The sequence below is a fragment of the Hirundo rustica genome, chromosome Z (assembly GCF_015227805.2).
Source record: "Hirundo rustica isolate bHirRus1 chromosome Z, bHirRus1.pri.v3, whole genome shotgun sequence".
NCBI classification, from domain to species: Eukaryota; Metazoa; Chordata; class Aves; order Passeriformes; family Hirundinidae; genus Hirundo; species Hirundo rustica.
In genome coordinates, this window is record NC_053488.1 from 15,847,314 (window position 1) to 15,873,209 (window position 25,896).

General features: G+C 37.1%; 1 protein-coding gene across 3 annotated transcripts in view; it reads right to left on the reverse strand.

Annotated features, from left to right (window-relative positions):
* Positions 1–450: 450 nt before the first annotated feature.
* The window catches only part of NNT (nicotinamide nucleotide transhydrogenase), a 30,686-nt gene continuing 5,240 nt past the window's right edge, over positions 451–25,896 (reverse strand). For 2 of the 3 annotated variants that reach the window (XM_040089596.2, XM_040089595.2), the window contains exons 3-19: positions 22,511–22,740; positions 21,211–21,428; positions 19,747–19,834; positions 19,028–19,116; positions 18,023–18,210; positions 17,057–17,190; positions 15,213–15,404; positions 14,132–14,285; positions 13,069–13,230; positions 12,205–12,315; positions 11,323–11,468; positions 9,600–9,795; positions 8,767–9,000; positions 6,777–6,937; positions 5,676–5,855; positions 1,606–1,765; positions 451–536 (exon numbers count right to left, since the gene is read on the reverse strand). In XM_040089596.2, coding sequence (XP_039945530.1) covers positions 451–536; positions 1,606–1,765; positions 5,676–5,855; positions 6,777–6,937; positions 8,767–9,000; positions 9,600–9,795; positions 11,323–11,468; positions 12,205–12,315; positions 13,069–13,230; positions 14,132–14,285; positions 15,213–15,404; positions 17,057–17,190; positions 18,023–18,210; positions 19,028–19,116; positions 19,747–19,834; positions 21,211–21,428; positions 22,511–22,740 — 2,729 coding nt within the window. Of the gene's footprint in view, positions 537–1,605; positions 1,766–5,675; positions 5,856–6,776; positions 6,938–8,766; positions 9,001–9,599; positions 9,796–11,322; positions 11,469–12,204; positions 12,316–13,068; positions 13,231–14,131; positions 14,286–15,212; positions 15,405–17,056; positions 17,191–18,022; positions 18,211–19,027; positions 19,117–19,746; positions 19,835–21,210; positions 21,429–22,510; positions 22,741–25,088; positions 25,221–25,896 lie in introns of those variants that run through there. The other variant, XM_040089598.2, reaches the window with a different exon arrangement.

Here is a 25,896-nt window from a genome sequence, read left to right on the forward strand (position 1 = left end):
AAGGATCAAGGGAATCTTATTGCTGCATATAAATACAGGTGGAGGGCAGTGAAGACAGAGCAAGATTCTTCCCAGGGGTATCCAGGGAATGGGTAAGAGGAAACAGCTGCAAATTACAACACAGCAAAAACCAGTTTTACCCTAAGGACAACTGAACATGGTAAGGAGCTGCCCAAAGAGGCTGTCAGTCTCCACCTCTGGAGACAAGATATGCAAAACCCATTTGGAAAATATTCTAGGCAACTTTTCCAGTTGATTCTGGTCTGAGCAAGGGGGCTGGATGAACCAGACAATCTCCAGAGATCTTTTTAACTTTGCTATTCTGTGCCTCTGTCAATACTGAAATAAATGCTAAACCAAAACGAAGACTTTTTAGAGGTTTTAATGGAATGGGGGAAAAAAAAAAAATAACACTAAATCACCTGTAATACTTTTCATCAAGAAAAGCACTTACCTGACATTTTTCCCTTGTTCTCTCAACATCTTCACCAGATCAGCTATTGGGTACTGAGCTTTTGCTGCACACAAACCATAACCTGAAAGAATTTCAAAATTTTAACTTATTTTCCTGTTTTAGTGCAGAAAAGGGCAATTGCCAAGTTACTTCACATTTATTATCCTCAACAGAATTTCAATCTGCATAATGCAAACCTAGTATCTGGATACTACTTTTAGCAGAAAATCATTTTAGTCTGTCTGAGCTAATTCATCAGAGCAACTATACCCAAGAGAAAAATAAAAACATATATTATTAATGGTCAGGGTTTGACAAGAGGAGAAAGAGGTAAACTACTTGAAGATGATTGCAAGTTTCATTAGAAACAAAGGTAGCTTCCTAAATTAGAACCCTACCTCACTGATGGTCTCAATTAACCTGAAGCAAAATGATAGATGACTTTGTATTTTAGCATTCTTCACATTTCAGTACTAAAATGAGTTTAACATGATAGTCATGCCATCCAGTTGAAGGAGAAGTCTTGAACTGTCCCCTACCTGAGTTTTCCTTTCAGTGAACGTGCTACTGAACGACATGAACAGCCAACATAGTCAGTTCAGACAATTCAGGTTTTGGTTTTCAGGTTGGGGTTTTTTTACTTTAATTACAGTATTTATATTAACTACATTTTGGATGGGGGTTTTTGGCCTTTTGTTTTTGTAAAACAATACAGAATTGAGCAAGTGCATGAGAAGAGTAAACAAAACCCCGTCTTTCAGGATTTAACAGACAGATATATTGGTACCACTGGTACTGTAGTTGTGCTTGGAAATTCAGTTAATTTTGTGTACAGCTGTAGTGGTGTAAGCTTAATTTACAAAAGATAGTCTTTGTTCTGAAGAATTTAAAATGCAAATAAAAAGGACAAACTTTGAAGATACATACACAAAGAAAAATGAAGTGGAACACATCTCTGCACAGGGAAGTGATAACTGATCAAAGAACAAAAATAAATCACACGGACCCCATTCAACATTTGATATGCTGCTGCCATGCTGCAACCTCAGGCTACCTTTTTTTGGTTTGTTTTGTGTTTTTGTTTGGTTGGGGTCTTTTTTTTTAAATTACGTCCTCTGAACATCTCGATGTATAACTCAAGAGTGTTTTACCTGGAGTAATAATAATACTATTGGCTTCTTTTATCATTTCAACTGCATTGTCCACATTTATTTCTGTGTGAGTTCCAGTAATTTCCATGGGCTTCCCGCCAGCAGTTGACGCAGTGCCATAGCCCCCAAGAATCACATTTGCAAGGGAACGATTCATAGCCTGAAAGACAGGATGGTTTTGATCATATAAAGATGAAATCCAAAAATTAAGGTGAGAGTCCACAAAGAAAATTTCCGAGAAAGTTTTCTGAAAATATTAAAGGCCTCCTGACAATAGTTTTTATAAGCTGTTTTTGACTTCATATAACCCAAAGACTCTTAAAACAGGCTCTTTAAAACAGTCTACCACAGCAATCAGCAAACATCAGCTTCGAACACATTACATTACACATGCAGTGGGAGAGCACCAATATTTCTCCAAACCAAAGAACAAAACTATGCAAATAGCAAATATTGGTCTCTTTTTGTTCTTGAAAGGGGGGAGGGAATATGAAAGAAAGCATGTTTGATGAGAGAGCTTCAAAAATTTTTTTACATTGGTATATATACAAACACATTTTTGCAAGATACTTCCCACAGATTTTAATCAATCCAACATGTAAGCACAGCTCCATGACATCATGGAAGCCACAAAGCTCTTACAGGTAGTACTGTAAAGCAACAAGACAGGAAAATACAAAAGCTGCTAATCAGCCACACAAAACCAGCCATTGTAAAGAACAAAAAACATTGTAAAGAACAGAAGGGGGCCACTGACTTATTGGCTGACCACCAAAGGAAAACAAGAGATTTTAACTAGAAGGTTTAAGAGAAGAACACATCCCAAAAATCTGGCTCCATTAGACACATAGCCAGGAAAAGGCATTGGCTAAATGCTTTCTTTGGCACATCTACTTGTGACTGTGGTCCCAAAGCAATATCTGTCAATAACTGGAAATAGGCAAAACTTGTAACTACAGGGAAAAAAAACCCAAAACTTTAGAAGCAGGAAAGGAAGAGGATAAAATGCTTCTTTAATTACACATATGAGTCCTACATCTTCTGCACTAGCTGAGAAACCATGACAAAGTTTAGGAATGGACCTGGAGAGACACACATATGAGTGGGAGGAGCCACCCCCACAAAATTGTGCTTCCAGATGTCCATTCTCCACTGATATTTCAAATCATGCAGTTCCACAAGCTTTTTGCTATAGCCTCAGAAGATGTGTCATTCTTTGAATTTTATCATCTAGCATATAAGCAGAACAATGATGTGAAAAATTCTCTTTTCCCTGCTAAGTCATTGCTGTTTCAGATACTGGAAGGGACACACAAAAACACAGAGAAATCAACATCTTTTACTGTCTGCAGCACACAATAGTTTACATGCTCTAAGAACACACTGCCTTTGGCATCTATCTCAGCATAACAGCAGTTGTGTCAGGTAAGACAGCCTAGACAGAAGAATACCCTCTTCAGATGTTGCTCCTGCCAAGCTTACAGGAAGCAGAGCACTTTCTACACATATCTAAACCAAAAGACAACAGTTAGACCCAGTCAAAGGGAAAAAATAAAGAAGATAAAATATTATTTGAAATCTGAGAATCAGCTAAAAGCAAGCATGAGATTGAAGCACCCTTGCTGGGCTCCATTGCAAAGAGCCAAGAAGAACTTCCTTTCCAAGAGAAAACGTGAAAGGCACAGAAGAGCCAAGACCTTATCAAGCAATGGTTAACCAACATAGCTGAAACAGTGTGAAAACTCTTTTGTAGCCTCTTCCATCCTCCTTACCACCACAGACCAGAAATACAGAGGTATAAAGTGCATCACTCACTGATAATCCAACAACTGGCAAACTGCCTTCCGTGCTGAGCACAGACAAGTAACAATGATCAGGAGCTTATAGTCAGGAGCTTACCTGAATCCTCAGAACTGTAAGTGCTTCCACTGTGCCCACAGAAATTACATAGCTAATAAACGAGTGGCCAGCATACAATTTGTGAGGCTAACACAGTTTGTCCCCCCTCTTGCTCTGTTTCATCAATCAAGTTAATGGTTCCTCTTCAACTCTAAATTTCTTCTGCATCCCATAATGATTCTAATACCAGAATTGCAACCTTCAAGTACTCCCTCGGGAGAAAAAATGAGGAACAAGGACATGCTAACAATCAAATGTTCTGAAGAACATGTATTGTATTGGTGTCTTAGAAGAGTCACAATTCACAGGATGAGCAAACAGTACATGCCGTTGCTTTCTGAAGTCTCTGTCCTTACCTCAGTTATCAACTGAAGCTTTAAGAGATTAGCTGGACTGCCTTTGGATGATTAAGCTACAGTTTTATCACTAAAATTAACTGAAAAATGTCTTAAAAATAAGGTTTCAGGTATTAAGTGCTTTCCACACTTCTTTTCACCTGTCCTAGGTAGCTATCCATAAATATATTGGTTTTGACAGAAATCATTCTAAAGAGCAGGGGAGGAAAAACCAAACCAAACCAATAACAACAACAACAAAAAAGACATAAATGGGGAAGAGAAAACTGTTGCTTCTTTAGCACAGGTTGAAACACCAGAAGCAGAATTTATTGACACTCTTGAGCATTTCTGTCTCCTGAAATGCAGCTTCATGACAATGATACTGAATGCCCTGATTATGACAATGCTTTTAAAAGTAATGATTTGCATTAAGGGAAATAAAGGCAGAAAATAAAGTTTCTGGGCTAAGAGCATGTTATTCTGCTTATTGTGCAGAAATCATCCAAAATAATTTTCATTCTACTGGTTGATGAACTTCAGTTGTTTAAGCTTATATAAAGCAGCACAAGATTTCTAGACACTACCTCAAATACTAAACTTCCTGTAATCTGAGAAACATAGAGGAAAGGTACTATGTCACTGCCTAGCTATTTTGCTAACTACTCCCCCAGGCTTCCTATTTACCTGGGTTCCTCCAACCAACTCTGTAAGTATTTCAAAACTCTCTTGTGAGTGCTAAGAGAGGTGAGCAATATTAAGAAAGGAAGGAGACAGTAAAAGAAAAATGAAGGTATAGATAGATTACTGGTAAATACATACCAAACAGTTAACATTTTCCCTAAGGTTTACAAGAATTCAATCCTTAACGAACAGAGTTTTCATAGCTGTGTTACCCATATGCACTATTTTTCCATGACATAATCTGATTTCCTTTTGAGAAGGAGACAGAAAATGTTAAAGACAGAACAAAATTCTTTGAAATTCATACCTGGAATTGCGCAGTACCTTTTTAAGCTTTTCTGAAATTCTTTCTCAAGAATGATACTAAACATTCCTAACATGGTAACATATTTTTTTATCAGTGGAGATGAAGTAAAAGATGATCGCCAGAGGAAAATATCAGACAGGAGAACAGTAGCACACAAGAGCACAAGGGCAGAAATGAAGCAGAATTACACAACAGAGAATAAGGCTGGCAGCTGTTGCACTGCGAACAGTTTTGTTTAAACCATTGCCTCTCCATCTTTGAACACAAGTCTTTCATACAAATGTCCCAGAGAGAAGGAGGTCATTACTAATAACGCAATACAACTCTCACACAGAGTTGAAGCTCGACCTTGCTGACACACAGGCACATCAGCACTGAACTCGTGCAAGCCTGCTGCCACCCCGTGGTACTCCAAAGCAGCTGCCCCGAAGAAAAGAGCACACCTTTCCGCACTCCAAAAACCAAACTAAATCACCGGCTAACCAAAAGCTTTTTAAACTAACATAGTACTTAAAGTATCTCCTGCTACATATTAAATCTAGCTTAACCACATTTCAGAAGCTGTATGACTAAAAAATAAATAGCTGACCACAAGTAATCATTCTTCTTTGAGCTCAAACTCTTAACGCTTAAGTCAACACAAGGGCTTTCCTCACTTTTGAGATATGTCTCTCACCAAACCAAAGGAGAATGGCTGACATCAAGTCCAACAGTTACAATCAAGAATTTTCTAGTCTATAGACATCTAAGAGTTTGAGATCCAACAGCTTATCTTCCTAAAAAATATGGTTAAAAAAGTTTTTCCATTAGTCAGCAAACAAGCACAGTTTCTGTTGACTTCTTACCACACACATGATGTAAGAGAGGATGGCCCCAGAGGAGCCGATGAGTGCACCAACAATGGTCAGCAAGTTGTTGTTCAGGAGAAAGCCCTCGGCACACAAAGCCCATCCAGAGTAACTGTTCAGGACAGTGATAACTACAGGCATGTCAGCACCTCCAATAGCTGCTGTTAAAGTGACACCCTGGAGAAGGAAAGAAAATATTTCTGTCTCAGCAATGACTAAGGAGGACACCCAGAGAAGTTACTCAGCATGCAGCACTGAAAAATAAATATTGAATCATGGAATGGTTTGTGTTGGAAGGGACCTTAAAGATCAGCCAGTTCCAACTGCTCTGCCTTGGGCAGGAGTGTTACCCACTAAATTATGTTTGCTCAGGGGCCCATCCAACCTGGTCTTGGACATTTCCAGGAATGGGGCATCTACAACCTTTCTAGGCCACTATCAATTTTCTTAGAACCTATTCAAGTATTTTCAGTGTAGGTATTCAGGCTGTGACCTGAAGATTGGACTTACCAAATCTGGCTTTTCAGAGAGGACACAAAGGTACGTGACCTTACTCAAGCTCTGCTTAGCCACATTTTTTTTTTATTTGCAAAATTATTCTACCAGCTCCAGGGAACTGTCCATACCATTAAGGCATTCATACTGCTCAGTCTTTGCAAGACTCAGTTTACAGAATGGCAATATTCAAGGTAAATTTTGCAACACTGGTGTACACTGGTGTGAGTGAATGGGGGAAGTTACATATGGAAGTCATCCTAAGAAGTTATCATAATAATCTGCAGATCCTTTTAAGTACTTTAGGGATTAACTTTCCAAAAAGTCTTCTCAAATATCACTTTGTCATATAAAAAGCTTCATCAATCAGTGGCTGCAAAAAGTAATTACAAAAACACATTCCAGTGTTCTGGGCCAGTTCTGGTTTACAGCTAGATCTAGAAAAGTCAATTGCTACCTGTTACTGCAAGTTACCACACAGGCAGGCACCATGCCCACCGTGACTCAGGGTGGTAGAATATGATCCATAAAGAGGAGACTTGCAAAACTGGAGAACAAAGTTGTTATGTAACTTGTTTCACTTTCTACAATTCCTCAACTTACCATTACAGCTGAGAGTGCTGACACAGAACCCAGACAAGTAATTCCCATGGTGTAAGAAGGATCAATCATGTAGGGAACCATTCCACCAATGCTGGCAGCCAGCAATCCTGCATTCAATGCATGTCGACCAGGCAAGAGCAGAGGTGCAGAATTCAGGATACCTGCAATCAAATGCATTTTCAGACATGAACGAGTACATTCAGGGAAGCCTCTTTCTTACCTTCAGAGACGGCTGAATAACTCAGCAAAAGAAAAATTAAAAAACAGAAAAAGGGACGGGCAGAAGATAAAACAAGTCAGTTGAAGATGATATCTTCTGCTGACTCAGAATTGCAACACATTCAAACTTCCTCTAGATTCTCAAATACTCTTGTTTAAACTCTGTTTACTTCCTAATTTCACTGAAGTGCTCCAGAATAGTCAGAAAAATCTCTTTTCCTTTTGAAAAGCCTTTTTATTTTTCCTTCAACAAAATCTTTTCACTTTGTCTCCAGGTTTTTGTATGCTGAATATGACACACAGTAGAAGGAAGATTTTAGCTGGAACTTCTACACATGGATTATCGCAGGCTCTCTAAAACTATGTGTTTTGAAAAATATGACTACACAGATAAAAACAAGTACAAGATAATCCTGCTTTCCAATGCATTAATTTCACATGGAGCTTCCCACTTCTGCAGAAACTTAAGGGGGGAAGAGGTTCAGTATTTGTGTGATTCAGTTTAAAAAGCTAGTCACGTTTATTTCATACCAGGGTTTGGCTTTTTTCAAGCCACATGACAAAGGGTTGAAACAATGCAAGTTTCCCAGTAATTACTTACATCAGAAATAACATTGTCTCATTTAAATTCAGCTGAAATCAAGGGAAAGAATGAATTGATGGTCTCAGACAGGGGTATCAAAGTGTGTGACTTACTACCCTCTTCCATATTGTAGGATCAGTAGTTCACTAGTATAGACAAGCTTCATATTTCATATCATGATGATATGAAAATACAAGGGAGAAAAAAAGAAACAGGAATAGGAGAGCAGGCTCAAACAGGCAGTGAAATTCACCAGGAACATGCACACAAATCACTGAGACATTACAATCGAGAGAGAAAAAATAACCAAAAAGAAATAAATTAATAACTACTTAGCAAAGATACATCAGAAATACATACTACTGACAAATACTTCAAAAGATTATTAGAGAAGACAGCTTTCCATCCTTGTCATATTTCCTCCTTCAATGGCTGATGTCACAAACACTGAAGAAAGCAACCAGATGTTTCCCAAAGGAACTATTGCAAAGTTAACAACATGATTAGTAACAGGAAGCTGAAATTCTTAGTACAAATACTACCTCAGCTTCACAAAAGCTGTGTGCTTACAAAACCAAAAATAAATGCAAAAAAGAAACCTTCACATGCATAAGAATCAGGAATTAGTGAGTATTTAACTTAGAAAGCGTATTTGCTAAAACAGCAAGGGGCATGGAGCATGGAGTTTGAGCAGCAGGTAAACAGACAGTGAAATGAATGGTTTAAAGTGAGGCAGCGTCAATACTGCAAGCTGCCTACCTCAATGAAGACTGCAGTGTTAAAAACAAAATCCTAGAAGTATTATTAGTGTTCACTGAATCCAGCAATATGACAGTTTCAATTAAAATATCTGCTCAAAAATACAAAGTTGTGATCATAAAAATTCAATAAAATCAGTTCAAGAAAAAGCATCAGGTAGTGCCTTAACACCAAAGCAACACTTATTTCTAGACAAGATGAATAGTAGCAATATGTCCAAGCACTGAAGACAATCCTTCATAAAGCTGTACACAAATTAAACAGAATTAGAAACAAAAAAGTACACTTGTAAAAATTAAGCATATAAACTTTTACCTGATGCGAAATACAATGTTTCTTTCCAATTACACAACAGTCTAAAAGTAGACCTAAATACTGAGGGAAGAAAAACTCTTTAACAAATACTTAATTCTGAATAGAAGGCCTCACCTTGCAGTTTTCCATACGCAACAAGAGAGCCACTGAAAGTCACTCCACCAATGTATGTGCCAAGATATGCCACAATCTTGGTGAGGTTTGCAGCAGGATCAGTGGCAAAGTGAGGATATTCAATCATGTACTCTGCTACACAGGTGAGCACAGCAGCCAAACCAACCAAACTGTGGAAAGCAGCTACTAGCTGAGGCAGATCTGTAATCTGGATGCGTTTAGCGATTGTCAGACCTATTGAGAGTTGAAGACAGAAGAGTAGTCTTAGAAAACACAACCTACCTGTTCAGCAAGAAATTAGTACACGATGGTTCAGTGTGCAATGATTAAACACACACACAATCCTGTTCCAACTAGAAATTGATAGGGCATTGAACTGAAGGCTGCACATGTGTATTTTTTGCAAGGGGGACATAATGAAAAATAGAAAGATTAAAGCATATTATGTAATAAGAAGTTTCACTAAATATTGAGAATTTAATTGTTTTCTGTGACACAGTCACAGTGTGAAAGAGTGAATTTGGCAGTATTCAGTCAGGAACTGAACAGAAGTAGGAAACTGGGCAAGATCATTTACCTCTGGACACAGTTTCCCTATCAGAGATGATGTGTTCCTGCTTTTCCACCAGTCAGTCCATTCTTTATTACATTCTGAAGCATTAATAAAAGCCCTGAAAGTTATGATATTTTGTTCACACATTTGCAAAAAAATTTTGCACAAGCCACAAATGTCAGTTTGTCAATTCACCTGTGAGCTATACAGTTTTTTATGTACATACAGGTTGCATTTATGCATGCTTGGAACAAAGATTGTTAGTTCATCATACACATACCTATGGTCCCGCCAAGTGCCATTGCACCTGACATCTGTGCCAACAGTTCAGGTGAGGGATTAAGGCTTCCAAGAGTTGCGGCTAAACCTCCTGCAACACCAATCATACCCAAAGCATTTCCAAGACGAGCTGTTCCTTGGGTAGACAAACCAGCCAAGGCACCAACACAGCACAGTCCTGAGCCCAGATACATCACCTTTAAAATAAGAAAACCATCAGTATGAAGTAGTGATAAATTGCATTGCTACACAATTATTGAATATTACATGAAAGAGCTGATTTCTCCAGAATGTGTTTAAGTCACAATTCTCAACTGAAGTTGAGAAACTGACATACAGGATGTATTTTTTGCAAATTAAAATGTGATATCTATAAAGTTTTTCCCTCACTTGATAATCTTTGTTTATCAGGAGAATGAATATTAACTAGATCCAAACCGATTTTCCTCATCAGTTCAGAAGCAACCTTTCCTTTAGCATAAACCCAAAGCTAAATGGTCCTGTTCATTATAGGAATAGTTTCATAATTTGTTTATGGCAAATTTTAACTAAGAAATAGTTTAGACAGTTCTGAACTACCAGCAATGGTGTGGCCAGGAATAAAACTGTGATCATTCCCCTGTAGTCAGTACTGGAGAAGCCACACCTTGAGTCCTGCATCCAGTTTTGGACCCCTCACTCCAATAAGGACATTGGGGCAAGTCCAGAGGAGGACAACAGAGGTGGTGAAGCATCTGGAGCACAAGTCTCATAAGGAAGGAGTTGGGGGTATTCAGTCCAGAGAAAAGGAAGCTCAGTGGAGACTCTATCACTCTCTCCTCAAAAGGAAGTTCTAGCCAGATTGGAATTGGTCTCATCCCCCAGGTAACAAGTGAGAGGACAAGAGGAAATAGCCTCAAGTTGTTCATGGGAAGGTTATACTAGAAACTAGGACATTTTTCTTTCGTGGAAAGCATGGCTGAACTTTGGAACATGTTGCCCAGGAAAGTGGTGGAGTCACCATCCCTGGAAGTATAAAAAAAAACTTGTGGATGTGGTACTTGAGGATGTGGTCTAGCAGTGATCATGGTGGTGGTGCAAGGCTGACAACTGGACTTAATGATCTTAAAGGTCTTTTCCTACATTAATGATTCCGTGGCATAATAATACTGTTGTTTGCAAAAAGTATAAACAAACTTAAATGAACTGAACTATACATGTCCAGATAATTAAAAAAAACACAAATACATTACAAGCCCCTGCCATAACAGTATGGTTGGGTTCAGTTTTTCCAAATGTATAAGGCAATGCAGATTTATTTTTCTTACTATTAAAACAAATGCAAATGAATGTTTACTATAAAAGGTGCTACAGATAAAATCCCTGTCCATCCCACTGTGCTGAAAAGTGATGCCATCTTTTTTAACTGTCATGCCAAGTTGAACTTTAAGAAACACTTAAAACAAAGACAGATTTCTGTAGTTACTGTATTATTTAGAATATAATTTAGGAAAACAGTCCAATAAATAAAAGCACCTGCATTACATTAACACAAAACCAAACAACAACAGAGCTTTTAAAGTATGTTAGCTATGTGACTGCAAGCTTACAGTTAATCAGCTTCAGATTGACCTTGTGGGAACATGCAGCTGATGGAAAGACTTTGGATTATTTGTTGTATACTCCTCAACAGAAAAAACATAACACTGAGCACTGGGCTAAGAGCCATAAAGTCATCTTCTTACTTGTTCAATGTTATAGCCACCACTGAGAGCAGCTGCATAGCCTCCTACGAATACACCACCAGGGAGCAGGTACAAGTAGTTGTACTCAGGAGGGTCTGTGGGACGTTTGAACATATCCAGCATTCTCTGTGTAACTAAAAAGCCACCTGGACAAAGTAAAGGAGCAATCTTAAAAAAATAAAACCTGAAATCAAGCACACGTCAAGTTATAAGAGAAATATTTAGTAATATCATATTACCACATGGATCAGCAACCCATAAAGCTAGTGACTAGAAAACCACTAGGAAACAAAAGTATAATCAGGGTTGGATCTTGCTGTCTTTTTTAGCCTTCAGAAGAAATTCAGAAGAAAAGGAGGATTGCTCTTGCTCCGTACTCTACACTGACTGTAGGATACATCTTAGTTTACAACTGTGGTCTTTTCCCCACTAACTCTAGCAAAAGCAGTATTTCTAAGTCACATTGCTCACTTTCTTGTCTTTTTTACTATTGAAGTTGAGACACCTAAAGCTCAAGGAAAAGGAATTTTGTTCTATACCACTAGTATATATTTCAAGTAGTAAATTAACATAAATACAAATGCTCTACAACTACTCTCTGGATGATAGAGGAAAATATATTGTATATAATCATCATCCAAAGGATACTATGAAAGGAAAATGCACATTTAAATATTTCCTAAAAAGGTTACTCCACAGGATGTGCAAAATACCTACAATAACTACTGCAAAAATTGGAGGCATTATGGGTTTTTACTAATAAATGCTCTCAGATTCTATTCTCAGAGTAGTGTTTCTAGAATTATACAATTAAATAGCTAGAAGATGTTCAAAAATTACACTAGTACTTGAAGTTCTTGGGAGAAAACCTAACATTCATACCTGCAATATTGACTGAAGATATAAAGGCTGAAAGCACCGCTAGGCTTTGGGCAATGTTTTCAGGGAGATAGTGTCCTCCCATCAGTACCAGCCCACCAACTGCAGTCAGACCTATTTAAATGACAAAAAAAGTGTTACTGGAAAAGGTTGTGTAATCTTGGGCTCTCTACCTATAAGAAGTTTACTTTCAACTGTTGGACAAAGACCAGTCAACTCAAATTTTGACCCTTACTTTATACATTAATGCTTAAAGGAAGACTACCACCATTTTTTTCAGCAATACAAACATGTTTCAAAAGAAAAAAAATAGTATATGCATATAGTTTTGAAGAACAGCACCTCAAGCACAGAGTTAGCCAAGTACTTGTTCAATAAAAGAAACTTTGCTTTTAACAAAGTAGATCACTTGTGACCTGCTACATATAACCAAACATAAAACATAAAATCTTATTTTAAAGAATTATTAATCTTATGAGTATTTGAGGATTTATTTATTTTCTTTTTCCCTCTCAAAACACATACATTGAGGAGACGAATAAAAGAATGTAAAAAATGGGAACGTTAAGTTATTTTCTGGGCAATATTTTGGAGAAATAGGAAGAAAGATGTGGTCTATGAAAGGAGACGGCAGCACTCCAAGTAAAATAAACTTTTAAGTAAAAAGTGTAAAAAATAAAAAATTACAAAAATTAAAAGGATATAGCATCACATTTGCCTTTCTTTTGAAAGTATCATACTCTCAGAAATACAATGTTTCGGGCATCCTTGCTATTTATGAAAGTAAACTCAAATATGCACATCGGTACTTAGTCAGGTAAAAGAGTTGTGCCTACTTCAAGTAGAAAACAAGTGACAGTCACTTACCTGAGATAGCGTTAGTCACAGACATGAGTGGGGAGTGCAGAGCAGGAGTCACACCCCACACTGTGTGGTACCCTACTATTCCAGAGAGGCCAAACGTCGTCACCATTTGTGTGAAAGCAGCATTAGGTGCTACAATGCCCAGCCCTAACATACCAGCTAAACCTAGAATGAAACATAGGAAAACTTAGTAACTTTTCAATGACTTCTCACATTTAAACTGCATACAACAGGGGCCTAGTACTGACACAAAAGCGAAGTGGAGTTCTCTGCTTGACGAGTTTCAAAAGCAGGGAGAACATTTTGTCAAATTATATAAATACACTAAATTCTTTCAGTACTAGTGTTTCTTTTGTAACAGAAGATAAAGCCATAAATATAATCCACACATATTTGTTATGCATGCACACAATGCAGCAAAGATAGGTTTCTATGTCAACATTGAATCCTGTAATTCTCCTTTTCTACAGGGGAAATGTAGAACTCACAATTATGTTGAGATATTACTTGGATGTATCAAAGCATATGTATGAGTAACAGGGATTAAAATCAAGACTACTGAATCCACTAATTACTTCATGCAGAAGTTCTGATGTACTGAGAGCAATACAATTAAATGAAGAGCCAATATTTATTTGTCAAAGCAAATGTCCTATTTCCAATACTTCAGTAGATTGTGGTCATTCAAGATACACACAATACAATAAAATCTGAAGAAAGCAAAGACATTGAACTGATTCTCCTTCAAAGTATGAGTACCATCCTGGCAGGAGCCCTTCAAAATTTTAAGCATTTTACTAATATTTAAGTAGAGCCAAACACACGTATGTGCACAGAGAATGAATCAGCACTTGTTGAAATGTCAGTTCTTTTGGTAAAATTTCAGAAGTTTTATTTTCCCTCTCAAGCAATTCTTACACTACACTGATTTTGCAGGATACCCCCTCCAGTCAACTGCCCTCCCAAATAGTTATTCAATTGAATGAAGTAGATGATGGGTCATTGAAAAGTATTAACCAAATGAGAAGTACTCTGCAATGATTCTCCAGCTATGGAAGTTTCCTACCTGCTGTGTATACAGATGCAGTAGTCATGGTTTTTCTAAAAGGTGTAATAGTAGCTGCTTTTTCTGCTTCCAGCTCTGCTACAGTCTTCTGCTTCACTGGCGCACCTTGAGGAATGTTATTTGGCGGAGGTGCTGGGAAAATCACTTTGCCATCCTGACAAGAGATATTTACAGTTATGCCTAACACAGCAGATACTTAGTACTTAGACAAGCCTTTTCTTCTGCAATTCAAACAAGTGCTAACATCCTACAGCCATGCCCAGGAACAGGCTCCTTTCCTGCATCAGCAGAAGTTTGCAAGGCATGACCCAGTTAATCATACTGGTTTGCACATTCTTCAGACCAGATTCGCTATTTGTGTCCAAGAACACCTGGTGAATGCACAGCACAAGGCTCCAGAGAAGAAGTAAGAGAAAAGCAAAGTGACAAAGTTCCTTAAGTGAAAAACATCCATGCAAAATAACACAAAGTCTTGGAAATAACAAAATCTGCTACAAATGTGAACTGTAACCACAGCCTCTCCAGACCTCAGACAGGAACCAAGGATGATAAAATCCTTCTGCTTGTTATTCTTCAGGCCCCTGTGGAGCCATCAGCACTGAGCTGTACACACCACTTCAGTGGTCTGGGAGGGCTGAAGTCTATGCCCTGAGTTTTGAATGTATTATTTTCTGATAAAGCTTTAAGTATTCTGCATATTCTAGCTTCACTATTTTTCTCTCTTACTATAAAAGAAACACTTTTTTTTTTCTTTTAAGAACGGAAGAATGTTTTTCTGGAAGAATGTTTTGGCCTGGTAAACATGTTTTAAGTAGCTATGTTTTTATCACAAGAAACACGCAAACTTTATCTTTTTCTATTTTTAATTAGTAAATACATTAAGTTTAACCTTGACAAGGAGACAAGACTAAAAAAAGACAGGAATTTTCAGCTGAATAAACACACAACTACCCACACGCTCCACCAAGCCACCTCTGAAGTCTCTTGACATGCAGTATCTCTGAATGCATCTTCAAGAGACAAAAATGATAAATGTTAGGTCTGTACACACAAATTAAGAAGAGAGTATTTAATGGCTTACCTTCATTACTACAGTTCCTCTAATAACATGATCCAGAGTCCCATAGTCAAAGTTATCTTTTGGATCAAAGTAGAAGTTCTCTTTGTCAGGACTAATAGCCTTTAGAAGTTTGACAATATTATTAGAATACAGGGTACTGGCCTGAGTAGACATTCTGCTAGGCAGGTCTGTATACCCAATGTGCGTAACACCCTGAAAAAAAAACCCAAGTAAAATAAGAAGGATTTGCACAATCTCTGAAAAAGCATAGTCTCTTTCAGTATACCTTTCTGGAAATATATATCTAAACTGTTTCACTTATCTCTGTTTATAACCCCAACTAAATTGGCTACTGCAGCTCTGACACTACTCAGTTAGATCATATTAACAACACAACTTCACAAAGAGGAAGACATATTGATGCAAGAGCTTGTCTTCTCCAAATCCTACATTCTCTCAAAACCTCTCTTCTTTAAGCAATCAGGTAACAGATTCATTTACCTGATGCTTGGCATCTTCTCAGTTTTTCTGGAAGACAAGCACTGGAGACAGCTTTCTGTATGCCACTGGAGTGAAGGGAGCTCCCTCAGAGCTGTGCAAGTAATATATCTGAGTTCCTATATATGTACAAATGTAACGTAATATATCCTCACTGCTTAAAGAACTAATGAGAACTAAAGGATATCAGGCTTTAATGGGATGCTGAGGCTGGCATACACTCTTGGGAGTTGAAAAGCAGGCTTGCCATTAAAACTACTCCCACAACTTACAGCTAAGATCCATGCATGCTTCCACAACTCTGAGCTCTTAATTCAATGCTCTGGCACTATCCTAATAGTTCTGCACCACTGCTATTTTCCATAGCACAGAGCCAATACACTAAATCCTGGGGTAATACTCCTCTGACTAAAAGTGTTCCATATAGACTTTTCATGCAAGTATCTGCTCACTTTTCTTCTACATTGCCTAGTTTCATGTTTTAAGCAATGACATCAAAACCCTTAGAAAGCCAAAAAGACAAAGGCAATGTGTGATTCTTTCACACATACAAACCAAATTCTGCTGAGGTCAATGATAACCATGGAAGCAGTGTCCTACAGGCTTCCCAAATGAAGGTATTATATCCTTGCATTACCAAATTACAGCCTAGGAAATCTGCTGTTCTAAATCTCATCACCCAGATTTCTGTAATTGTTAGCAGACTTCCCATAAGTACCAAAACCAAAACCTAAAAAGCAGAAAGACAAGTTCTCAACTGAGCAAATGAACACTGGAGCAAAACCAAAGTAGTTTAGTCCAGACCAAGTTATGCTACATCTACTTTGGGTTTCAAGTGCTTTGACTACTCTATGGGAGATACATTCATGTGGTTGAAATGCCAGCATCCTCCTGAAGTTGAAATACTACTGGGTAAGCCAGAGACTTGGTACTGAAGTAAATACAGAGTCTGAACCTAATTAGCTTTACCTCTGACAGGAAATTTTAACCTCCAGTCATGGGAGGTGATAAGCAAGTCAGAGAACCTATTGCTACTGCTGTGGTTTTTAGATAGACCAAGAAATAGATATCAAACCCCACCTTCAGCTCAGAAGAACAATGGACTTGGAAGTTTAAGTAGCAAGAATTCTACTATCAATAGTAATATCCATTAACCACCAAATTAACACTATACAAAGGCGTTAGTTTCTTTAGAAATATTCAAATCAATGCATATAAATAGTGACCAAATGCAAATCTAAAGGATTACTTCAGCCCAATGGAGCTGAAAGACTGCTGAAAATTCAGCCGCTTATTTTCAGCATAGTTTACAAAACACCATGGAAGTTCAGGTAAACTGAGACTGAACTGCAGATTAAAATGCTCACCTTATGAACATACATTTCTCCAGGCTTTGTAGTCTCAATATTTCCCCCTGCTTCTGCAGCTAAATCCACAACAACTGAACCCTCCTTCATTGATTCAATCATATCTTTCTTAAACAAGATTGGAGCTTTTTTGCCTGACAAAACAAGGCATAGCAAGTTAAACACAAAATACAGCTTTCTATCTGTTGAGCTTAGGAGATGACTTCTCCTCTCTGCTCTATATATAAAGTTTTAATTTTGTAAGCAAAATTTTCAAGTAATCAGTACCTAGGATTAAAAAAAAAAAAAAAAAAAGGGAAAGTTTGTGGTTTTTTGTTTTTTTTTTAATAAAGACAAAAGAGGTGCTAGAACATCCGCTCCAAAAGCATACAAGAAAGTTATGCATGGTAGGCTACCAAAGATAAGTCCAATTCTGCCAGCAAACTGACAGTCTTAATATCCAATCTTACAATTCCAGTCATAACAAAAAAAAAACAAAAAAAAACCCAAAAAACCACAACACACCACCACCACATTGTAAGTTATTAAAAGACAAGATATTGTGCAACACAAAGCACTAAAATCTAAGCTCCTGCTTACTATGTTTCAATTACAAAGGACAGTACCATTTCAATCAGACTTGTTCCAGCGCACAAGAAGTATCACAGAAGTAGCAGTGATGCAATACATATGCAAGAGAATGATATATTCTTACTTTATTACTATCTATTCCTCTTTTAGTAAGAAAAACATAATGGTACTGGAGTCATAGTGATAGTCTACGGAAACAAAAGTTGTCTTGGGGAAAAAAAATAAAAATTTAAAAAACACCGACACACTTTAAAACCAGGCCTTCATTACAGAAGTGTAAAGGTACATGCTCACACAGACATGATTCACTAGCCCTTCTGTTTTTATGCAGATGCAACTTCAAAAAATAACAACTTGCCTAGAAATGAAAATTAGCATTTTTCACATAAAACACACCTGGAATAAGTGCTGTAGTGATGATAATGTCAACATCTTGGCACTGTTTGGCAAAGAGTTTCATTTCAGCTTCAATAAATTCTTTGGACATTTCTTTAGCATAACCACCTTGTCCCTCTCCAGATTCCTTTAAGTCTACTTCCAAAGGCTCTGCACCAAGAGACTTGAACTGTTCCAAGGCTGCAGCTCTAGAAAAAGAAAATTGTAGATGAGAGAAAAACAGCTACTCTAAAAACACATCATGACTTTACCAGTGATTTTAGTAGCAATCTTTAGACAAGAGATGTAAAACTTATTCTAGTATTAAGGAGATCATAACAAAATTCCTCAGCTTTCTGCCTTCAGTGCAAAAAATAATTGCATTGATAAATTTAGGTTCCAGACGGATTTGAACAAGGAATGAAGGCAGCCTATGGCTTCCCGTATAGTCAGCAGAGCTGCTCCAAGAAAAGCTTCAAAGCTGAGGCTTTGCTGATTAACTCTCCTCAGGCAATTCTGTTGTCATGACTTGGTAAGTCTACAGCCCAAACTAAGGTGCCTAAGATGGGAGATAAGAACAGAACCTGTGACCTTGTCTTAACTGTGAGATGGGAAGAACTAGTAAGTCTTATTTTCACAGAGAAAATTGCCAGGGGGTGGGGATGTTTGGACTTGTGGACTGTTAATATTCTGTAATTTATTTTGCATCATATAACATCACATTACATAACGAGACTAAATTTCAGTGTTAGGTGAACAGTCACAACATGCAGAGAATTAAACAGAAATGTTCTTGCATCTCAAGATAAAAGTATCTAGAGTGCTTAAGAAGGGAATTAAAATGAAAATGGAAGGTTTGGATGGGTTTTAAAATTAATAAAAAATGAAGGACTAATGATGACATAAAAATGGTAGGAAGTGAATTATGACTCAGTGCAGTACAAATTTAGTACACTTTAATACAGCCACAACACAGCTTAATCTTAAAGTAATTTCAGATTGATATTACAATTTTCACACCCTTACCTCGTATCAAATCCACGAACCACTGCACCCATCGATTTTGCTGCTCCTGCAGAAGCCAAGCCAGCAACCCCTCCTCCAATGATCAGAACCTAGAAAGATAAATCTCATTAACCAGCCATTGAAACCAATTACCTTAGGATAAAACCAAACTTACTTCAGCAGCTGCCTCATACATCCAACAGTTTAAAAGCTGTAACTCCTAATTACATATAACTAAGAGCCAACTCTTCTGTAGCTAATAGTTTATCTAAGTAAACACAGGTTTTCTCCTTGATTTATCTTCCTTTTTTTCCTTCCCTAATTCTACTTTCATTTCTCTTCAACCCAATCCAGCTGTAATTCCAATCAAGTAAACCTTCCCACCGCACTCCTCAATGCACCAGAACTACCAATATTTCTGAATTTTCTTAACTGCTTCCTTACCTTCTCCTATTTTGAAAATAACAAAAAGCCAACTCCATATAGCTAATCTGATGTTTAAAACTAAGCAAACTGAAATAAAACTCATATTATTCTATTATTCCCAAAACAAAACCAGAACTGATGTGAACAAAAAGCGGTGAGAGAATAATTATGAGAATAATTATACTGATTTCTAAAGTCTCTAGAAACAGTCTAAAGGCAGGAAAAAGAAACTTTTAACATAGTTTCAGTAACAGCTACCTCTGCTCAGAAATTCACATATTCTTTTGTCATAGTATGTGTTTAATTGCACACACCTTTGCAGGAGGAACTTTACCAGCAGCTGTGATTTGACCCGTGAAAAATCGACCGAAGTGATTTGCTGCCAGGACCACAGCCTTGTAACTGTCAATCAAGGACAAACACATATCAGTGTCATCTCAGAGTCAGTAAAATTCCATTCATTACATCAATATAAAAATGAACACTTGACCAGAGCATGTGTAGGATAAAGCAAGCTTAGTATTTTACCATTGAACAAAAACTTAGTATCTTTGTTCATATTTCTTGTCTTTTTTTTAAATCATGGAATGCATTTTCAGATATAATTTTTGGACTGCAGCATACTGGATGTCTACAACTATTCACTCTCACAAATAAAATTTTCCCTGAAAAATAAATGCCTAACTTGCCAAAAGTTAACTCTGTAGTCCTTAAAACTACCTTGCAAGTCTGTAACCTGAGGCTATGGTAGGGAACATGAACAAATAATTGCAAAACCCAGAGTAATTCTGCAGCTGGCTCACTTAGGCCAGCAAGGGCACATTCAGGAAAGGTACTCTGACATAAACTTCACAGAGCCGTATGGCTTAGGGCAAATAGCTTAACCTTGCCACTTCATTGCCTCATCCAAGAATGAGTAGATGCAGACTGAGTTAAAACCAGTAGAGCTACCTGAAAATAAAGATTAATGTGTAATTTTGTCTTTTCTTAACAAGTGGGCATATTTTCTTGCATTTTTACTAACAGCATTGTGGTTCATCTGTCCCATTCTACTCTTTTTCTTATCTCTAGCAGAGAGATCTGTATGTCATAAAATTAGCTCAAAGTTGGAACACACCTTGTATATTTTATACCTTCAAATACATTATTAATTTCTGTATTTTAGTAAAACTACACCAAATGAAAACATGAAGAATAAGCTAACGTGGATGGATGTACACTGTGTGCACATAATCTGGCAGCCTTTGCAATGATTTATTATGCCTCAGATATCGTCTAAGTAAAAAGTAAAAAAAATAATAACTTTAAAGAAATAAAATACACCAGTAAAAGAAATGTTGTACAACAACCTTTTAATTCACTGCAATAACTAAAATGCTAGTTGCAAAGCATGGAGATGGTCTGACAATATTTGATCTTTTGTTTGTAACTGCCACAGCAATTGCATTCACACTGAGCGTTGTTTGGGTTAGTTAGCTCCTAACAACACCAGATCCCCATGACAGACAACCTGTGTTCAAGATAGCCTAGTTTAGAGCAAAAAGGTGTTAGACAAAACAGTCAAGGCATTAGAGGAATTTTGTTCAGTTTTGTTTATTTTAAAAGCAGTGCTCTGTCTGCTGCAAAGCTAGCTATAAGAAATTTGAACACCACCCTGCTTGAAACAGCTCTGCATGGAAATAGAGATGTAGAATCATTTTAGAAATAACTGTATCAAAGCACATGATTTTAAACCAGCTACACTTAGTGAAGCCAAAAAGAAAAAAAAAAAATCATACCCAGCAATGTTGGCCATGGAGCTAAGTGCATCATATCCCTGAGCAATGGTGACCCGTGGAACCTGATCCATAGCCAAGACAGTAGCCTTTTTTTCTGCAAGTTTTTTCAGAAGGTCTGGATTCTGTGCTGGGTAGATAAAACTAATCAGGGTCGCTGCTGTCTTGAAAAGATCTGCCTCATGTACACCTAGAGATGAGTTATATATAGGTGCTCTCACCTGAAAAAAGACAGAAGTTTCCAAGTTAATCAGAGGACAGAAATCAGAACACAATCCACTTCCTTTTTCCCAGGGTGCAGTCTGTCCATTCTCATCCAAAAAGCACAGAAGGAAGAAAGTATATCAAAGGCTATTTATGCAACATAACTGAGTAACTGCACTTCTCAGCTGCAATCCACATAATGGAATTGGCTCTAGGTGGATTGGTGATGGCAAAAATTTCAGCACACTCCTTCAGAAAGACCTGACAACTTCTAACTAGCAGTCACTTGCTTTTGTAACAGACAGCTATCCTCAAACCCACAATTTTTAAGCAAAATTATTTCTCAACAGATATGACAATTAATTGTCTTAATTCTACAGACTAAGAACCACTAATTAGGTTGCAATGCATGACTACATAAGGGCATTTCATGCTAGATGCCCAGCAGATATTGACCTTCATCTATATTCACTTCTGAGCTCCTCACTTTTCTCCAAAGAAAAACCTACTTAAAAGAGTTCTTCACAAAGCAGCTCACAGAAATTCTACATTCAATGCTGGTGAGAGAATTTTAAACAGAGCAACTGAAGGAAGCCTCAATAAGGTAAAGGTCCTTTTCTTTTCTTTTTTTTTTTTTTTTCCTTCAGGACTCTGCACAACCTAAAACCTCTCTCAGATTTTTAAACACACTTCTGCCGTAAATTCAGAAAAGTTACAGAATCATATTTTCAAAATCCCAAATGACTCTATTTAAAGAATAACTAGTTACATGTCACCAGTTTTGGATAAAATTTCTTATAACAGTGATCTCATCTGATTAGATTCCAGAACTAGTCTACCTCACTCTAGAAAACACAACAACTCTTAGATAGTTGAAAGCTTGCTAAGAAATTATTCACTTTTTTTCCCACACTGTCATTTATTATTTTTTTAGTGTAGGTGCACACCCAAGCTATTAAAAAAATTACAAAACTTGAATCAGAATACAAAATGGAATACACTAATTTAAAGGACCTTATTTACTGAACTTTCCACAGAACTACTTATATACATTTCTGCAAAAATAATGTAATAGGAAATATAGTAATAAAGCAATTACTTTCACAATCAAATCAGAAGCCAGGACTTCCTTGGTCCCCTGGATCTTTGCTCCAACTTCTCTGTAATGGTCATCAGAAAATTTGGAAGCTTCTCCAGCACCAGATTCCACCACAACATTGAAGCCTTGCTTAATCAAGGCTTGAACTCCAGCTGGTGACAGAGCCACTCTCTTCTCATTCTCAAATATCTCCTTGGGGACACCTACAGTCAGCTGTTTATAAGGAATTCCTGTAAGAGTAGCAGATAAGACAGCATTAGTTGTACTAAACACTAATTAACTGATATAAGGGGCACTCTTCAATGTCGTACAGACACATGCAGGCACATGTCACAGTTAGCAATTCTCCCTCCTAAGGGAAGAGGAAGCAGAATGCTATTTTCTAGGAATATCATTTACATGTCCTTAAATTACACCACCTTCCTAGAGATACTTCTTCTCTCAGCAGTCAGCAGGTGAGCACAATCAGCCACACAAGCAGTAACAAGTGTTTGGTGCAGTTCATACCCATTGACATTTACAATTCTGATTGTGTAACTGGCATTCTGATTTACACAATACCTGGTGTACTGGTGATAACACATTCTGCCTCAGGCCAGGATTTTAAATCACTTTCTAGTCACTTCCAGGTTATTGTGAACAAAGAAATAAATGAGTTTGAAGAATGGAACTACATTTTAACTGAATATGTTTGTAATGTATATCAAATTACAGCTGTAATATACATTACAGTTTGTGAAGTATATAAAATTATACCAAATCACTATTACTGAATGCAACATACGCATCACAAGGCACATTGAAAGGCTTAACTATATCAATAAGCTACTCTAAAAGTTGCCACAGAAATTAAAAATGTGAATTCAGAAGTAGTTGAAGAATAATGGAATATCCAGTACTAGTTTCTTCAAAATTATTTATCTTCAAAGTTATTTCCTTGTCTTAACTTGTTCAAAGCTCCACTAAGTAACACGAGGAAACTGTCAAAACAGAAATTTATGTTTTAGTTAAAGTTTTCAAATTACAAACATCTAGCTTCATTCAAGTGCAGTTTGGGGGCTTTCAGTCTCACATCTTGGAGGTAAACTTCTCTGATCCAAACAAGCATTCAAATACATTATTTATGAATACACAGGCTCAAGCAGAATAATCATACATGAAGCTAATACACCAATTCAATTACACTGACAGCATGCAGTGCAATACACAGGCTGAATCCTGTACCAGCTTTCACTGATATTTATCCAGAATTTAAACCTGGATTGCAACATTATTATGCAAGACATTTACACCATTTGAATATTAATGAACTATAATCTGAGCAGTCTAAGCAGTCACTCACATTAATGATCAAGCAACAATAACAAAACCCACCAAAGAAACCCCAAAACTAAAAAAGGCAGAGGAAGTGGATGACAGGCTCGTTTAAAATCACCAATCTCTTTCTAAATTGTCCAATAGTACTATGTATTGTGATAAAATTGTACCAGGCAAAGAATGCAAATTTTAGGAAGTGCTCCTTTTGACTTTGAGATAGAAATATGGGAAAAAAAAAAAAAAAAAAAAAAAAAGTTTAAAACATACTACAACAAAAGAGCTTTGAGGAATGATATTTAGACTGAAAAATATCAAAATTAAATACCTATGAAAATGCACCTGGACTACAATGTGCTTAAAGTTGACAATCTGAAAATGTTTTTGGTTAGAAACTTTCAAGATATTATCAAATTATTATGTCCTGAGAAAACAGTACAGAATTGCTAAGATCTGGTACTTAAATAGCTACTCATACTTCTCAGCCTACTAATTCATTTAAAAAAAAAAAAAAAAATATATATATATATATATATATAAAACACATCTAACAAGACAGAATGAAAGCTCACCAGACAAAGAAGTTCACTACTTCTAATTGCTGCACCAGAGGAGGTTTTACTGAGCCACTGGAGGCTCAGGTTGGACACTAGGAAGAACTTTGTCACTGAAAGGATGGCTAAGCACTGGAATGGGTTGCTAAAGGGAAATGATCAAGTCCCCATCCCTGGAAGTGCTCAAGAAATGACTGGATGTGGCACTTAGTGCAATGGTTTAGTTGACAAGGTGATGTCCAGTCGAAGACTGGACTTGATCTTAGAGGTCTTCTCCAACCTTAATGATTCCAACTACTTTTACCTTTTCTTTTCTTTTTTTTTTTTTTTTTAATTATTTTAGCTTTGTCTTTGAAAATTGACTAGTAAGAAAGTAACAAATAATTTGAAGATAGAAGTATTTTTATGTTTTATATGTTGGAGAACATTTTAAATATTTTAATCACAAGACAACACTCAAATTCAGAAAAACATACATTCATAGAACATAAAGTGGCAAGAGGAGCAAAATGCACATCTAAAACAAAAGATCCACAAAGGTAACAGAGCTTTGCAACGATTCATTCCACCAGCATACACCAAATCTAAACGATTCATTCCACCAGCATACACCAAATCTAAACATCATCGTGCAACTCAGGCCATACCTACGACAGCAACACTAACCACTTGTTACCAGCTGTGGTAACTGTTGCTGTCACTCAAATTACCCTTGTCATTTGAAGATACTTTTCTCCTCATCTCTTCTAAGTACTACACAATAAAGTCCTGCTTCTGCTTTTCACTAAATCAGCTCGGTGGAAATGAGCTCTCTTGTCTTTTAGAAGCAGGAATGAAACCTAGAAGATTGAAATTTGTTAGGATAACAGAGACGAATCAGAATTTCAGAGAGGAAGTAGCTCTAGCGTAGGATAGGACGCAAAAAGCTTTCCAAAAAGCGCCAAGAAAAGTTAAGAACAAGAGTCCTACCTTCCCCCTTTCTCCTTTTGGAAGTTTTTGTAGCACAAGAATGCCACAGGGGAGGAAAGGTGGGGGAAAACAAGGGGGAAAATAGGGGAAGGGAAAAACAAGGGGAAAGGGGGGAGGAAAAAAAGGGAGGGGAAAGAAGGAGCAAATGGGGGAAGGAATAAATTACAGCATAAAGGAAACAGATAACTGCAAATTTAAAGGCACAAAGACATTTGACTAAAGCTTTTCTTTTACTCAAGCAAATCTTCTCTTAGCTCCTAAGGCTCAAATGACAATAGATGCTTCTAATTTCCTTTTGCTCATTTGCTTCTGTGTGGAGTATCAGAACAGAAGAGTAAATGGCTAGGAGTAACAGGACAGAAATATACACTCACTAAGTGCCAGCTGTGTTTCCTCATTTCTCATTTCTTTCTTTATTGGTACATCTTGCATGCAATTAAAATTCATACAACTTTTCAGATAGAAAGTATTTGCACCTTACTTAGTAAACAGAAGTATCACAGACCGGCACTGCGGAACAGGCTCTTCTGCAGAGCTTTGGGAGATCAA